The 13,841-nt window shown below is 38.6% G+C and overlaps 1 protein-coding gene across 1 annotated transcript in view; it reads left to right on the top strand.

The window, feature by feature from the left end:
- LOC131067394 (mediator of RNA polymerase II transcription subunit 10b) overlaps positions 1-13,522 on the top strand; it is a 41,437-nt gene extending 27,915 nt beyond the window's left edge. Inside the window, exons 5-6 of the mRNA XM_058002370.2 lie at positions 12,823-12,912; positions 13,018-13,522. Of these exons, the coding sequence (XP_057858353.2) occupies positions 12,823-12,912; positions 13,018-13,089 (162 nt within the window). The 3' untranslated portion in view covers positions 13,090-13,522. The remainder of the gene's footprint in view (positions 1-12,822; positions 12,913-13,017) is intronic.
- The last annotated feature ends 319 nt before the right edge of the window (positions 13,523-13,841 follow it).

Below are 13,841 nucleotides of genomic sequence, written 5' to 3'. Positions count from 1 at the left end.
GAATCTGTATGTCTGCATATATACAGTAATATAATAATTATATTCTCTGTACCACTGTCTATTTACAGCAATATAATAATACTTAATTAAATTCACTGTACTTTTGTATATTCACAAGAATTATAATAATGACTTAAATCATATTCACCAGTAACAATACAAATTAATATAGGTATATCATTTATGGGTCTGAGCATAATCTAAACACAGAAACAGGGCTATAAGAACATTAGCAGAGATTAGTTAGAATTCAGTAAAATGTCAATCATAAGTAATGAATCTATGCATTCCTAATCTCACCATCCAATTATGGAAGGGGAATACAAGGAATCAAGAGCACTAGCCTCCAGCGGGTTGACATTAGCGTCCTTCTATTGCTCTCTCTATTTACTAAAATTGTGATTCTAGGACAGAATATAAGAGGGTTGCATTAGGGGACATTACAGGGATCAGCAATCAGCTTGCAAAGATCCATTTACAAACATCTTTGGCCAATTCTTGACCATGATTTTGGCTACAATTTCTAATGATAATTCTTTGTTAAATCAAGGAACATAAAGGACATCATCAAGGTCAAGGATACAGCCAAAACATGATATGTGGCTTCATCACCATTTTCTACTTGTATGCTAGTCTTATGCTCTTCAATTTTGTTGAAAGCTTTCTCATTCAAGGTCATGTGTTTTGACGACCTGTTGTCACATTCCACCCTTCACTATAGTGTGAGTGGGTAAACATGAAATTGCTGTCATGTATGAAAGTTCATTCATTATTGGAGCTTCTACACTGCTTGCAAACTGGTCCTGCTGTTGCTACTGCTTCCCGTTTCCCTTCTTCTTCTGAGGACATTTAGAAGCATAGTGGCCAAACTTTGGCACTTGGAACATGTGATAGGCCTTAAATCTTTTTCTCTTGACGAGAAGACTCTATATCTAAGTGCTTTTCTTTCTGACCCATTCTTGCCATGTTTTTTTCAACTTCCCAATGAGGGATTGTTTTGACTGTCTTCCAATTTGAAATTTAGTTTTTTCTTGGATAAAATCATCCCAAAGCTTTTCAAAGGGGAAAAGCTTCTCACAAGTACAAACACCTTGAGTAAATGGTTGTAGTACGCATAAAATGCTTATAGTTATGTTTGATAATTTTGGTTACCCGACAATGTATTAATTAATTGTATTAAGTGGTTTGTCACTCTCGGGTAGTTATGTGACGGTTGGTTGATGGTTGTGTACCTCTTGGCAATCGTTAGGTTTTATAAATATATTGTGTACCGCCAAGGAAGGTAGTTGGATCTATTGTAATTCTTGGCCGGCTATCTCTGGTCTTCTTCTTTGTAATAATTGCATGTGCGAATAAAGATATATTTTACTACTGTGTTTGGTATGCATTGTCATGTACATTATTATTTCCTGTATTTGATTTATCAGTTTTAGCGGTAAACAAGGTTCCCAAGATGGAGAGAGTGCTTTTAATGTTGTCGATACTGGGTTGTCATCCTCCACCTTAACCCCAATAGCTGCAACTTGAATGTGAAGTTTTGTGGTCTTCTTAAGGAAGTTGGCTGCCATGTGTGTGTCTCTCACATGTGGCATTGAGTTTGTTCTTCAACATCATTTTAGGGGAGATGTTTACACTTGATATAGAGTGGTCAAGGCATTATACATCTCCCTTGCTGATTTCTTTTGAGCAACATGAGGAGTCGAATGATTCTTCACAATCCAAGATGATTACTTTGCCTTGGCCTTGGCCTTGGCCTTCTTCCTGTTATGTTCAGCCCAAGTCAACATGATAAGTAAAACAAATGCAGAAGCATATGGATATCAAAGAATTGATTAATTAACAGAATGAGGAAGACGCTCATAAATAATACAAGAATATTTACAAGAATAGCAAGTTTCTAATAAGAAACTGCTGAGAAGATCGTAGACGATTTAACTAGAATAGAATATACACTATTGAGCATTAATACTAAAATTAACATTATTTTAATATGCTAATACCCTCCTTTAATGCTCAATCTATTAACTACACCTATAGACCCCCTGAATTTTACAAATTTATCAGGACCAAGGGGCTTGGTGAAGATGTCTGCTAGCTGCTCCGAGGTAGAAACATACAGCAACTGGATGGATCCGTCTTCAACCAGCTGTTGAATATAGTGACAATGAGTTTCCACATGCTTGGTTCTTTCATGGAAGACTGGATTCTTGGCGAGTTTGAGCACTCCCTGATTATCACAGAACAAGGGAGTAGGACCTGCCTGGGAGACATGCATATCCGCAAGCATTCGTCGAAGCCAAACCGCCTCACAAGATGCCTTAACTGCTCCCCGATACTCTGCTTCTGTCGAGGAGAGAGCCACTGCTTGCTGCTTCTTACTAGTCCATGTGACAGCACCAGATCCCAAACTAAATACATACCCTGCTGTAGACTTACGGTCATCAACCAAACCCGCCCAATCAGAATCTGTGTAGCCACTGAGTATAGGATCAGAACTCCGAGTGTACAGAAGTCCATAATCAGGAGTACCACTCACATAACGCAGCACACGCTTCGCTGCTATCCAATGATCAGCCTTGGGAGCTGTCATGAAGCGTGAAATGTAGCTTACTGCAAAATTGATGTCAGGTCTAGTGGCAGTAAGATAGATGAGACTGCCCACTAGTTGCCTGAACAAAGATTCATCCACAACTGGTGAAGATGACTGAGTTGACAGTTTGAGCCCGGGTTCCATAGGAGTAGAGGCAGGTTTGCAATCCTGCATTCTGAACCTGTCCACAAGACTTCTGGCATACTTGGACTGAGAGAGAAAGATACTGTTCTCAGTCTGCCAAACTTCAACTCCTAAGCAGTAATGTAGAAGTCCCAAATCTGTCATATCAAAGGTGCGGCACAAATCCTGTTTGATCCCAGTGATCAAATGTGCTGAACTGCCAGTAATGATTAAGTCATCCACATAGACAACCACAAACAGAACATCATTACTAGTATGCTTGATATACAGGTTTGCATCAGATGGACTTTGCTGAAAACCATGATCTGTTAGGTACTTATCAATTTTCATGTACCAAGCCCGGAGCTTGTTTCAGACCATAGAGTGCTTTGACTAGTCTACAGACCTTCTGTTCTTGACCAACAACCTTGAATCCTGGGGGTTGCGTCATGTAGACTTCTTCCTGTAAGTCACCATTCAAAAAAACACTCTTGACGTCCATCTGATGGACTTTCCAACTGAACTGGGTTGCCAAGGCAAGAACGAGCCGTATGGTACTCATTTTGGCTGTAGGAGCAAAAGTCTCCTCGTAGTCAATGCCTTCTTTTTGTGAGAACCCACGAGCAACAAGACGAGCCTTATACTTGTCTAGGGTTCCATCAGCTTTGTATTTTACTTTGTACACCCATTTGCAGCTAATGGGCTTCTTCCCTGAAGGAAGATCAGAAAGGGCCCAAGTTGATTCTTCTGAAGACTCTGGAACTCAGCTTCCATAGCCTGTTCCCACTCAGGTATACCTTTAGCCTCTGAATATGTCTGAGGCTCAAAAACACTGTGTATGTTAGCCATGAGAGCAAAATTGACTGTATGCTGCTGTTTGCTCTTATTACGGGAGGTTCTACCCTCAATGAGCTCAGTATCCCTGAGATCACCAATGGTCTTGGCCCACCATTTAGGCCGGAGAGTAGAAGTGCTAACATCTGGAGGAGCTGGAAGAGGCTCAGGAGTAGGAACAGGAGCAGCAGGAGGAGGATTATTCTCCAGAGGGAATTCAGGTAGTGCATCATCGAAAACAGATTCTGCATCATCCCTCCCATCAGGCGAACCTAATGGAATAAGAAAACTGTGAGGCTGATCCTCAGAACACTGCTCAGAAGAAGGGGACTGAAAGAATCCTCTGTCTTCATCAAATACAACATCACGACTGAAGATAAGACGTTCAGTGTCTATATCTATCAGTCTGTAGGCCTTATGGTGATCACTGTATCCTGTCATCATGAGTTTCTGACTGTTGGAATCCAACTTGGAGCGCTTAGCATCTGGAATCCAAACATATGCAACAGAGCCAAAAACCTTCAGGTGGTTGATCTTAGGCTTCCGACCAGACCAAACCTCTTATGGAGTCTTCCCCTTAACAGCTTGAGTAGGGGAACGGTTAAGGAGGTAGACAACAGTAAACACTGCTCCAGCCCAATACTTATCCGGAACACTCCTGTGTTGTAACATAGAGCGAGCCATCTCAACAACCGTACGATTGTGACGCTCAACAACACTGTTTTGCTGAGGAGTATAGGGTGTAGTCAATTGGCGTTTGATGCCATGGGTATCACAAAAGTTGGAGAATGCAGAAGAACAAAATTCCCCCCTGTTATCTGTCCTAAGAGTAATGATGCTAGATCCAGACTCTTTTTCAACAAAGGACTTAAACTTCTGAAAGATACTAAATACATCTGATTTGTGTTTAAGAAAGTACACCCACATCTTTCTACTAAAATCATCTACAATAAGCAAAAAGTATTTGCAACCAGTAACAGAAGATGTATTCATAGGACCACAAATATCAGCATGAAGTAGTTGAAGTACCTTAGATGCGCGCCAAGACTTTCCATGTGTGAATGAAGTCCGATGCTGTTTGCCAGCTTGACAGGCACCACATACTCCAAGATGCTGAGTCTGAATATTAGGTAACCCTGAAACAAGTCCCTCCCGAGATAGCTGAGAGAGATACTGAATGTTGAGATGTCCATATCTCTGATGCCACAAAGTGCTGAGAGGAGAAACACGAGCTGCCAGAGCCACTTCAGGAGAATCACCAGTGTCAAGAAGCCTATATAGGCCATGATCCTCTAGACCAACAGCAACAGTAAGATGAGTCTCCCGATCAATGATGGAACACTTGTGAGCACTAAACACCACATCTAGTTGAGGAGAATTCCTCATAATCTGACTGACAGAGAGCAGATTAAGTTCCATACCAGGAACATAGTACACATTCAGGAAAATGAGAGTCCTGCCACCAGACTGTATCTGAACAGTGCCTCTGCCAACAACTGTATACTCCTCACCTCCGCCAAATACAACGGAATCACTGAAAGATGAGAAGTCTGTAAACCAGTCACGTCGATGAGAAAAGTGACGTGATGCACCAGAGTCGATGTACCAAGCAGAAGACCTGGCATGATCTGAAGACCTCTTAGCCATAAAGGCATAAAAGGCAGACTCCTTCTGCTCGGAATGTTCAGCAACATGCGCCTTCTGGTGTGACCCTCCCTGCTTCTTTTGTTCAGAAGCGAGCCTCTGACGACAATCTTTCTTCATATGGCCATACTTGTGACAGTAATTGCACTGCACATTCTTCTTCTTAGCACCATCCTGTGTCTGAGAAGAGCCTTTCTGTTGAGAAGACTGAGAGGACTGAAATTTGCCTTTATCCTTGTGGAAGGATTGGGCTGTGAAGGCATTTTCCGAGGAGGCTGACGTAGTACCACTACCAAACTGTTGTTTCCAGCGATCCTGCTGTAGAAGTTTGGTGCACAATTCTGAAAACTTCAGATCAACATTAGTGGAAGTAATATTGAGGGTCTCAATGAAGTGTTCATACGATTTCGGAAGACTTTTTAGAGTGATTACTACCATGTCTTCTTCCTCCATAGTCCGACCAATAGCTTCGAGCCGATCTCGAATGTCCTTAATCCTCGTGAGGTGTTCCTGTAAGGACATACGTTCGTCCATCATAATGGAGAACAACTGATTCTTTAGAAAGAATGCTCGGCTCTTGTCGAATGTCTCATGCAATTCCTTCAGATGCTTCCAGATGTCGGAAGCTGTCTTGCCGGAAGGAATCTGCGGTAACTGATCATCAGTCACTGAGAGTTTGAGAAGCATAACTGCCTCTTGATTGCGTTCATCAAACTTATCTTGATCTGCACCAGGTGTACCAGGACTGAGCTCTTTTCCCAAAACAAGCTGGTCAAGACGCCTATATTCAAAAATGGTCAACATACGCTGTTTCCAGATGTTGTAATTGTGGCCATTAAAGCGTTGACTGCCTTCTAACATCAGATTGGTGAGAGAAGCCATTTGCACGTTTCCCAATGTACTGAAAGATGAGAGAAAACCCAGAAGGAATCTGAAAACCAAATTCAAATCCGTTGGCTTGAAAATCGAGGCACGGAAAACTATGCACCCAAAAAAATTGGGCAACTACCCAGATTAGGTTTCGAAAAACCCACCAAGAATCTGCAAGAAAAAATTATTTTCGATGAAAACTGGAAGGTAAACACCTTAATCGAAAAATTCAGAGGGTCGTGGAAGCCATGAGATGCCTAGAAAAAAATGCAGTCGAAGGAAACTTGGTACGGGAGCCGCGTCACCAGTAGAGATGTCCACACGGGTTTTAAAACCCATAGTAGCGAGCATAAAACAGTGCAACATCTGCAGGTCGCGCACAGAGCCGCGGACGTCGCCGGACAAAGGTCGCGACGAGTCTGTAGGTCGCGCACCAAACCACGAACGCCGCCGAACACAGGTCGCGACGAGTCTGGAGGTACAAGGCAAGGAAACAAATCGCGTCACCTGCACCCCGTGTTGCTGGCAGACTGCGAAATGATCACAGGTCGCAAAAAAACACGACTGTACAAACCCGCGAAGTAGTCACAGGAGCTAGGAAACTGAAAAACCCTAGATGGATTTGAAAAAAAAAAACAGAAATAATTTCGAAAATTTCCACTAATTGGAAATTAGAATTAAAAAATTTTCGAAAAAATTTCTCCTATAGCTCTGATACCATAAAACAAATGTAGAAGCATATGGATTTGAAAGAATTGATTAATTAACAGAATGAGCAAGACGCTCATAAATAATACAAGAATATTTACAAGAATAGCAAGTTTCTAATAAGAAAGTGCTGAGAAGATCGTAGACGATCTAACTAGAATAGAATATACACTATTGAGCATTAATACTAAAATTAACATTATTTTAATATGCTAATAATAAGAGGTGTCAGCATGGTATCCACAAAGACCCAAAGATCAAGTTCTTCAAACAGGAATTTACAACCTGCAGTTCTAATGAGTAAAACTTGAAGCTCCCTTTAGGTGGTCATACTCATTGCCAAGACTATTCATGTTTGGAACAGTTGGAACATGTCGAAATTGAACAAATCAGTTAAAATTAAATTGGATGAACAATCTATCACACGTGTACATAAAAAATTTAGTTACTAGAGCAGCTAGGGCATTACACCCTATGAACTTTCACAGGTCTGATATACTTCAATCATTTAGGTAGAGCACTGAAATCTTTTTGCAACTCCATATCACAGATAGCAGCAAATTCCGTTCATGAACCTGGAAGATCTTAGTAATAGGGCTCTTATACCATTTTAAAATTCAGCATATGGTCTGTAATTTTTCTTTCTGTAGGTCCCGGAGACAACTGAGAGGGGGGGGGTGAATCAGTTGTCTAATAAATTCAAACCAAAAACTTATTAACCAACTTAATGCTTAATACCGGTAAATCAGTTAAGTATGCCGGTAAACAGTGTTAACAGAAAATTACTATACCGGTAAGAATTAATGCATGAAACATAAGCACAAAGTCATCCACAACACATGACACCAATATTTGTAAGTGGAAACCCTGTAAGGGGAAAAACCACGATGGGAAGCCTTACCCACAATCAGATGATACTACTGCAGATAGTAAGTGTACAAAAAGGGGTCTGCACATGCAGAAAGGCCAACAACCTAGAGCTCACTGCTTAATCACAAATGGTAGTCACACTGACTACAGTTGGATGGTTAAATCCAATAAGAATGTATTGCACAAAATAGCATCTTGATATGTTGGATTCAGTACCGGTGTAATGCTGATATGCTTCTACAAAAACCTAACTTCACCTTCAAATGATGTCTTCGTGTATGCCTCTGCTTTATCTCGCATATACCTTCTCTTAAAACCTTTTTCGCATTCCACATTTGATCTTACAAATAAGATCTTACATTTATACCATACCCTAAGACCAATTTTAGTAGGTCGGCTCTACAAGATATTACAATAAAAACATTTTACAAATAATACAATATCCGATACAATAACCGATTGAACATGTCGGCTTGATGTATTTACAACAATAATAAATCATCTCCATAGCGTGCCATGCTGATTTGGAAAAGATTAACCTGCCGGTGTAACCCTAGATAACCTGGACCTATTTGCCGGTAAAAGCAAATATGCAAATAAGAATATACCAATGATTATTACTTCAAAATAAAGTGTCCACATGATGTCTTCGACATTACCAAGTGTCTTCCATGTCATTGCAGGTACCGGTGAACATTATATCCTGCCGGTTAACCATATACCGGTAACTGTTGCACAGTTTACTGTTTGCCGGTGAATGTTGCTAGATCTCCAAAGTAGGTGTATTTAGTAGGTGTTGACATCAATGACAAAACCATACCAAAATACCAACAATTTTAAAATTCAGCACATGGTCTGTAATTGTTCTTTCTAGGGTTTGAAACAAATTGACTAAAGCAACCTTTGATCAAACCTGCAATTCTGATGGTTCTAACCTACATGCACAAACTTTTGAAAGTACAAAAAAATAAGACAATAAAACTCAAACCAGAATTCTGGAGTTGCGATTTTTATTATCGTGGAAGAATTCTGAATATGGAAGATTTATATCACACGGTTATATATTATCCATAAACCTGGTGCCTAAATTTAGGAAAGGTAACCATAGTATCTTAAATTTAGGATGTTTCTGCTAATTTTCTGCATCCAGGAACAACTGAATGACCCAAAATTCTAACACTCTTTTCTTGAAAGCCTTACTGTTGATAAATTATTTAAGTACAAGTCAAAATAGATTTACAGTGGTGTATGGGACAAATTCACTCCTTTATTATTAGGGGAGGTCCCCTTTATTCAACTCTAAACAAATATTTACAGATTGTCGTACCAAAACCAGCACAATGGTGGATATATTGAAAGTGTTGATAGTTTAAACTACAGAAACAAGGACGGATTGCATGCTTAAATCAAGTAAAAGAAGAAAACATGGGGATGTGCTTAAAATGTATGTTTAATATATAAAGCCTAATAATGTTCTTATGCAGAATTTAGTAGTAATATTAATATAGACCGCAATATGTATGACAGTCATACTTAATTCCATATACATTCATAATACATTGAAGTTAGTACACTCTTAGCCTTGAGAGGATAGGTTGGTTTTGTTAGGGAGAGGTGGACTAATTCCTCACAAGATGGGTAACTCTCAAGATGGGGTATGGACAGGTGTTCCGGCAACCTTCAGGGAGAAGTCCCAAGATGGGGTAAGAACCTGTGTTCTGGAAACCTTGAGGGAGCCTACTTGTAGATTGGTTTCCAAGCGCTCTTTGACAAGTAATTCCCCATCCTCCTTAGGGTTGATGATTAGGAGAGAAGTAAGGAATTTGGGCTTAAGAATAGTAACTGTCAAATGTATTATGAATCCTAATTGTTCCTTAATTTTATTAATCTGATTTAAGACATAATAATGCATAGTGATGCATGTTAATCATTGGGAATTGGCAGCCTCCCAGTAGGGGACGTTACATTTTCCACACAAGGTTTGTAATTTTTTTTTTCTAAAACTAAAATACACATTTGCAAATTTCATTTTATTATTTTTAGTTTTATAACTCTTTAAGTCTTTAGCTTTGTCTAATATTGAATGAGTTGCTAGCTAATTTGCATCTGAGTGGAGTTGGAGCATGTACTACAACCGAATGCCCCCATTTTCAGGTTCTCTTGTAGTTTAGTTCGTGTTGGCTTTCTGTGTTGGTGCCATCAGGATCAAAGGAGTATTTTGATGTCGCCAGTGTGTTCAAACAGATTAATGGAGATAAACGACACTTTCTGGAGTGATTTTAGACAACTTGTTACTATTTTTAGCATGTGTTAGTTCGGACATCTATTGGTCAGTTGGGAGTTTGGACATAGATTGGTCAGTAGTAAGCACTCCAATTTGGGCTATTCAAATCTTGCTCACCAAACTTAGGCATCGATTGGTCAGTTGTAAGCACTCCAATTTTGGCCATTCAAATCTCGCTCACCAATCTTAGGCACTCCATGTGGCCTCTTGCGGCTTTAAGGCTAATTCATACTTATCCATAAGTTGCAATCCATAACAAAGCTTGTTAGGAGCCATATTACATACAATTGGTATTGAACACATCAAGGTAGTTTATGTAATACACAAATCTTATTGCAGCTGCACAAAAAATGTCTTAATGTTGGCTCCACTTGATTCACATGTTTTCTAGGGAGAAATGTTTTGATTGCTCAGGAGGAGGAGTAAGTACTTTCCTTCTCCTTTCCTGCCTCAGATTACTTAAAGATTAGATTACTGCATTCACTTGCAATTTGATTTTTTTTACTATGAAGGAGACTCACCATGGGAACATTTTGGGATAGGCTTCTGTTTGAATCCGAAGCAAATTGATTACAATAAGCAGAGGTTTTAATCACACTATATAAATTGAATCAGAACTGAGAATGTAAAAGATGAATGGTAATGCAATGTCACATGTCAAATCATAAATATTAAAGATAAATCAAAATGGTTTATATCAAGGTAGAATTACTTGGAATCAGGATTAGCTTTGGCAAACCAAAAACTTCAATTACTCTGTAATTGGAAAAAACTTGGGAAAAAATGCTGCTTTTCCATCCGGAACAGCCCAAAACTTTTTTTTTTCTTCAATATTTTTGCTTTGTAAAACAAGAGCTGGGTTCTGGGGTCAGCAGTCCCCAACAAAGTTGTGGGGCAGCATTCCTGGCCACCGAGACCAATTTAAGACCTTCAAAACTATAGAAACTGTAATGTCCCCACTTTGAAATAGAATTTATTATTTAATAATAAATGATAATAATAAAATTAAAACATTAAAAATTAAATTAAAATATAAAATAATATAATTAAATATGATTAATTAAAAATTAATTAAGTTAATGAAAAGTCAAAAGACATGAAAGGAAAAGTTGTGATTACCTCAACAATGAGATATAAAAGGGAGAAGAGAACCTCATTTGAGAGGGGGGATAATTTGAAAATGAGAAGTGCAGATCTGATTTAAATAATAAGTGCACATCTGATTATGAAAGGCTGTGTCCCTTTCAAAGGGTAGAAATAATGAAGAGTTGCACTCTTTCCAAAGGGCATACATGATGAAGAGGTGTGACCTCTCCCTCAAATTGAGAGATATAAAGGGGAGGAAATCGCTGAGGAAAAATCACGTCTGGACTTCAGTCTGAATATACGCTGCTCTAATCACTAGCCATTGGTTGACATCCACTGCATACGATTTCCTTAGGCTGGGAATATGCGTCTGGGATCAGTTTACAGGAATTCTGCTGCGATCCTGCCAAGGTACACATAATTTACACAGAAATATATATATTTAATGCAAGTCATCCATAATACAGCAAAATACAACATCAGTAATTTAATTCATGATTACTAGAATAAACTGTAAAGGGGATGTCAAATATATTAGTGTTTTAATAAAATCGCAATAATTCAATAATTAATTTCTTATCTGTAACACATGTGCGCGTATGAATCCAGAACTATTTATTCTTTATCATACAAACTCTTATCCGTAACTAGCAAATGAACAAGTTAGAACAATTAAACAAGACATAAACAGATTGTTAATCCTTAATATGAATGTAGTCGGAAGGTTGTATGAATGAATAGGGAAAGCCCTGTGTAAAACCATCGGGAGTCTATCCGAAGATGGGTAGAGATCAGTGACCCATGTAAGACCTTGAGGGTGTCGTCCCAAAATTAGGCCTGGGCTTGGATCCAAAAACCTTGAGGGAGTTGTCACGCTGAGGTATCAAAGCATCCTATTCAAGATCATAATCCTTTCCAAACTTACATTGGTAGTAAGGTTTTTAAGTTGAACTCCATCGTGATGTTAATTTCTATTTCCATTTCTATTTGCTTTGAAAATGTTGGAATTATGATGTTTTAAATGGTTAAACTTACTTGGGGACATTACAGAAATCTTCATGACGCATGCCATTTTTCATAATTATATTACTTTTAACTAGTAGACAAAGAAAACAACAGAATTGCATGAAATCAGATGCCCAAATAGAAGCATGTAACATTTTCTGCACAAACTCAAAGCCTTCCAGATCCAGAGGGTGTTGCTCTGGATTGGAGGGGTTGCAAACAAAGAACTTAATTATTTTTTCTGGTAGTCATGCGGGTGGTCTCTTCCTATGGCATTAGAAACAGCAATACACAAACAGCAGTATCTGCAAATCATATACGCACACCCTGGCAGTATGGCCACATTAATTCTTCACTACTTGCTGTCCACATAGGGTTGCTATGCTTTTGGCATTTTGGTTGGTTGTAAATATGATTGTGATGACGTGAAGTTTAAGCTAACTACAATTAATCATCTGTATTTTAGTATTTTTCTCCATGGCAAGCAGTGATTTGTGATTTGGAGAATTCAGTTTTTAATAGCTATTTAAATTTTTTGCAATAGTTTGGAAATTTAATAGTTTATGCTGCTGTAATTTTTTTATAATTTGATGGCCATTCAATAAATGGTTACAGAATCTAACTGCTTTGATGTTTATCTAACAAGTGGTGTCAATATTTGATGATATTCTGGTACAGTGTTTAGCCAAGCCTTACCAATATTAAGAAACACCCACTGGTGTAATTAGAAAACTTTGTTTGCAAATGCTTTTTAGTTACATCTGATGTGTATTGGACAAAATTCTTACTGTTGGTGTACTGGTTGTAGAACTTCCGAAAGCAGCTTTTGGAGGAATTAGAGCTCACTTTTCCTGAGGAAATTGAAGCTTACCGTGAATTGCGCTCAGTGTCTGCTGCTGTAAGATCTTTAATTTTTTAAAGCAGAATATTCCATTGCCCCAGTGTGGTCTGACTTCAGCTCTTAATTCGTTGTTGCTGAAGTAGTGCAATGTTTGCTTTGCAGGAATTGAAAAAGCAGTCACAAGCACAAGCAAGCTTACCGAACGGGGATGTGAAGGTGAAGTCCGAGCACTAGGCATCTGGACTATTTTATGCCTTGACAATAAAACACTATCTAACATAACTCGTCATAATCTGCAGACAATATAATATATACCATGTCTTTCATTTTTGTTCCATCCTCGACCCCTGATTCCTTTCTTTTGTAAATAAGACATTAACAACTCCAAAAAGTTCAATTAGTTTGTTGGACGTTACTTAGGTTGACAGCTAAGGGCATAAACTCTAGTCTCACATGGATTCTTGGCACTTATCAGTACATATTTTTTTAGACAAGTAATGATGTATTCTGGTTTATGTCTTAACGTAAAGCCTGTAGGCAAAGTTCTGGTCTTTTATACCTCGAAGCTTGCCTTGACAACAAGAAGTTGTTTTGTTTGTAAATACAATATAATAGACCATTCTTAGAAAATACAATATTATAGACCATTCTTAGAAATTGGATAGTATATGGTTTTTTTTTTCTTTTGATCGCTAAATGGCAGAGCCAAAAGACTGACATTAAGTATTAAAAGTTCAGATTACATATAAAAGAGCTACCATCCATAAAATGTCTGTTATCCTACAGCAAGCAGGAAAGAGCTACTAAAAACTAATATAGGAAATTCGATAGTTTTCCTCATCTAGCACAAAGCTGGCACGAGACCTCACCTTTGTGAGATAGTCTTTGTTAATTACACAAAAAGAACTAAGCAAAATTCAGAATTTAGGATGCAAGATCCTTATCTTTGCAGAAGCTAAAGCCATGCCACCCCCCTTGGCTTGGAG

Source organism: Cryptomeria japonica, chromosome 5 (assembly GCF_030272615.1).
Source record: "Cryptomeria japonica chromosome 5, Sugi_1.0, whole genome shotgun sequence".
Lineage (NCBI taxonomy): Eukaryota > Viridiplantae > Streptophyta > Pinopsida > Cupressales > Cupressaceae > Cryptomeria > Cryptomeria japonica.
This window is presented reverse-complemented; position numbering and strand designations above follow the sequence as displayed.